The following is a 3164-nucleotide window of genomic DNA, read 5'->3' as shown; positions in this document are numbered from 1 at the left end:
TCCAGATGTGCTACAACGTATCTGATCAAGCCAGACGCATTCGATTGACGTGGCGGCAGCAATAAGCGCACTCAAACGTTCGTCACATTGTTAACAGCTGACATATTAAGTCAAATGCATTTGTAGCACTTTCAGACGTGCTTCAGCGGACTTTATTAAACCGACCGCATCCGATTGACGTGACGGCAGCAATAAACGCACTTAAACGTTCGTCACCTTGTCAGCAGCTGATATATCAAGTCTTATACGTTGGTTGTTCTTTCAGATGTGCAACAGCGTTTTGATTAAACCAGACGCATCCAATTGACGCGCTGGCAACAGTTAACGACTTAAACAATCGTCACATTGTGAGAGCTAAGATATCAAGTCACATGCGTTTAAACAACTCAAACAATCGTCACATTGTGAGCAGCTAATATATCAAGTCACATGCGTTTATAGCACTTTCAAGCGTGCTTCAGTAATCTAATCAAACCAGAGCATCCGATTGACGCGGCAACAACAGTTTACGGACTCAACGTTCGTCACGTTATCAGCAGCTGAGATGAAACGCACGTCTTATGCGTTTTAAGCTCTTTCAGATGTGCTACAGCGTATCTGATCAAGCCAGACGCATCGACGTTCCTTCGTGTTGTGCTTTCTAAAAGAACGATCGAAGGTTTGCGATAAGTATAATTTTGGATAGTATGAAGCTCGCGGAATCATTTGTGAGCGCGACCGATACCGGAATACGATAAGTTTCAATTTCTAGTCAGATCAGCGGTTTAGTGCTGAGCAGCAAGATGGATACGTTCTCATCGATAACGCGAAATTATATAAATCCGTCACCGGTAAAAATGAATAGCTGATCACCTTCGAAACTGGTAGTGGCGCAACATTTTTTAGCTCATAACTCAAATGAAAATTTCATCGTTGGACACATATGCATTAAAATGATTGCATTATACGTCCGCATGGGTGGTATTTAAGAATTCGTGAATAAATCGTGTCTGGACGAGATGTTAAGTCGAGATGATGCCTAGCGACGTTAACGAAGCGACGTTAACGAAGCGAATTTCACGATTAGCCTTGATTAAGCGCTTGCCATTAATTTTAAGAAGCCATCGCATTGAGTTTATAGACTTTTTTCATCTTTGTTTGGTGATGTCTTTTTTGTTTGCCAAGTATGATGGCATTAGTCTTTAAGATGAACACGTGGCTTCTCAAATGTTTTCAATAACACAATTTTCTCCTTACTCACAAAGAAATAACATTGCTTCATGACATTTAAAAGTCTCTTACTGAATTGTAGACTACGATACCACTTCAGCTCTCGGTTAGTTGGTAACTGCATTATCTAATTTATGGCTAAGAAAATAGTGATACTCAGGAGACGCCAGAACCTGTGAAGGATTGAGCTATAAATGAATTCTTCTTCTATCGAGATAAATGTAAAACACTCACGCATCGCTAGCTTACTTAATCAACATAGATCTTGGTTTGGCGTTTGCCAAGCGTAAGGGAATAGAGACGGCCCTTTATCATTGAAATATTAAAGATCAAGCCTAAGTCACACTCTTTGCAACACCATTCGCAGCTTGAGAGACTGATAACGTATATGTTCACAGAAATTTGTTGTCTGCCCGTGATGACCATTTGCCACATTTCTGCAGTATTCTTGTCCGCAAATGATTTCAGTATTATCGATGCTGCCAATACAATTATCATTAACTTTATCCATCACGATATCAAGCATCTAATGAAGACTTTTGCCCGACAGCTTAGGTTTCACATTTGGGCCAAATTCCATTATATTGAATGTATTGCTGCTTTTCTCCTGCATCGCTGGAATTGGTGAATCTCGAAAATGCCAAGAATGTTAAGTTGCCACGACCTGATGTGATTTGTTTGCGAGTAAGAAGAAAGTATGCTACTGGAATCATTTGAGCTATCATGAAACCGGCTAATGCTATGATACTTGGCATTGAAATAAGGCATCACTAAAGATATCGAAAACTGAAACGCAAGCGTTTTTGAAGTTGATATTGGACGCTTAATTAAGTTCTAAGTATGTTTGTAAAATTAGCGTCATTAAAGTCGATAGGAATCGTCTTGAATGTTGGCATCTCATCAAGACACGACTTTTCCAGACCAGCAAGATCACCGTCACTTTTGATATATGATACAATTATCCTCAATCCACATGAGTCCACTGATCGAGATCTCAGTTGAAAGGATGTAGATGATAATGTTGCGCCAGTACCAGTTTCGCAGGTTATCAGCTCCTTATTTTTGCTTGTGAGGGATTTGAATAGGCGTCTCGAGTACTTGTGCGATGATAACGTATCCATCTTGCTGCTCAGCATTAGAACGCTAGCCTGACTCGGAATTGTAACACTCGCATTCCAGTATCGATCGAGCTTATAAGTGATGGCACGGGCTTTATACCTGCCAAAATTGTACTTATCACACACCTTCGATTGTTCTTTTGAGAAAGCACAATACAAAGGAACGTTGTCGTACACGCCCCAGGCTGAGACAGAGTCCGTAAAGCGCTTTTTCAATTCTGCCAATGAAGGTGTCGGTCTCCCCCACAACTCCGAGAACGAAATGAGGAGTTGCAACATTTCAAAGCCGTCTTCATCAGGACCCGAATCAAAATAACCAGTATCTATCACACTGGCAATGAAGGTCGTCAAGACTTCCATGTCATGGGGCTGACAGCGCTTGAGACGGTACACGAATTGAGGAATTGTCATGTACAAAATTGGGTTTGTAAGCAGAGATGAAAAAAATCTTCGCAATTTGAACGAGGCTGGCCACTTTGATTTAGTTACATTCATCGTATTTATTATCTCAAAACACGCTGAGTCAGGTTGATTGTCGAGAGCGGTCAAAATATCTTGATATGCAGCAATTAACGTATCTGGAGCTTTGAAATGGGAACTGCAGACACGGTCGTGATCGCAACGCTTCATAAAAGTTGTTGCCACTTCGTTATCGATAAGGTCTTTTTCTTTAAAATAATTATTCACTCCCGTGGTAACCATTGGCGAATCCAGAACGTACCCAATAACTTCAGAAGGGGCGAGGTGCATGAGATGTTTCACCGTTAATGCTCCGTAGTTGGTACCATACACGAAAGTGTGAGCGCCATTGGAAAGCTTAGAGATCAATTTAAAAAC

The 3164-nt window shown here is 41.0% G+C and overlaps 2 protein-coding genes across 2 annotated transcripts; one reads left to right on the top strand and one right to left on the bottom strand.

The window, feature by feature from the left end:
• Positions 1 to 1327: 1327 nt before the first annotated feature.
• PHALS_15030 (uncharacterized protein) lies at positions 1328 to 2030 on the top strand. Its single transcript, XM_036407322.1, has one exon. It carries the CDS (start codon positions 1598 to 1600, stop codon positions 1835 to 1837), a length of 240 nt encoding a protein of 79 aa, XP_036263033.1. The 5' UTR covers positions 1328 to 1597; the 3' UTR covers positions 1838 to 2030.
• Positions 2031 to 2036: 6 nt separating this feature from the next.
• Positions 2037 to 3077, bottom strand: PHALS_04597 (uncharacterized protein; the record flags this gene model as incomplete). The annotated part of the gene is made up of 1 exon (XM_024722439.1): positions 2037 to 3077. The coding sequence occupies one exon, from the start codon at positions 3075 to 3077 to the stop codon at positions 2037 to 2039; it is 1041 nt and encodes a 346-aa protein (XP_024573515.1).
• Positions 3078 to 3164: the final 87 nt, after the last annotated feature.

This window comes from Plasmopara halstedii (assembly GCF_900000015.1).
Source record: "Plasmopara halstedii genome assembly, contig: Scaffold_262, whole genome shotgun sequence".
In the NCBI taxonomy this organism is placed as follows: domain Eukaryota; phylum Oomycota; class Peronosporomycetes; order Peronosporales; family Peronosporaceae; genus Plasmopara; species Plasmopara halstedii.
Note: the sequence above shows the minus strand (reverse complement) of the source record. Positions and strands in the feature narration are given on the sequence as shown.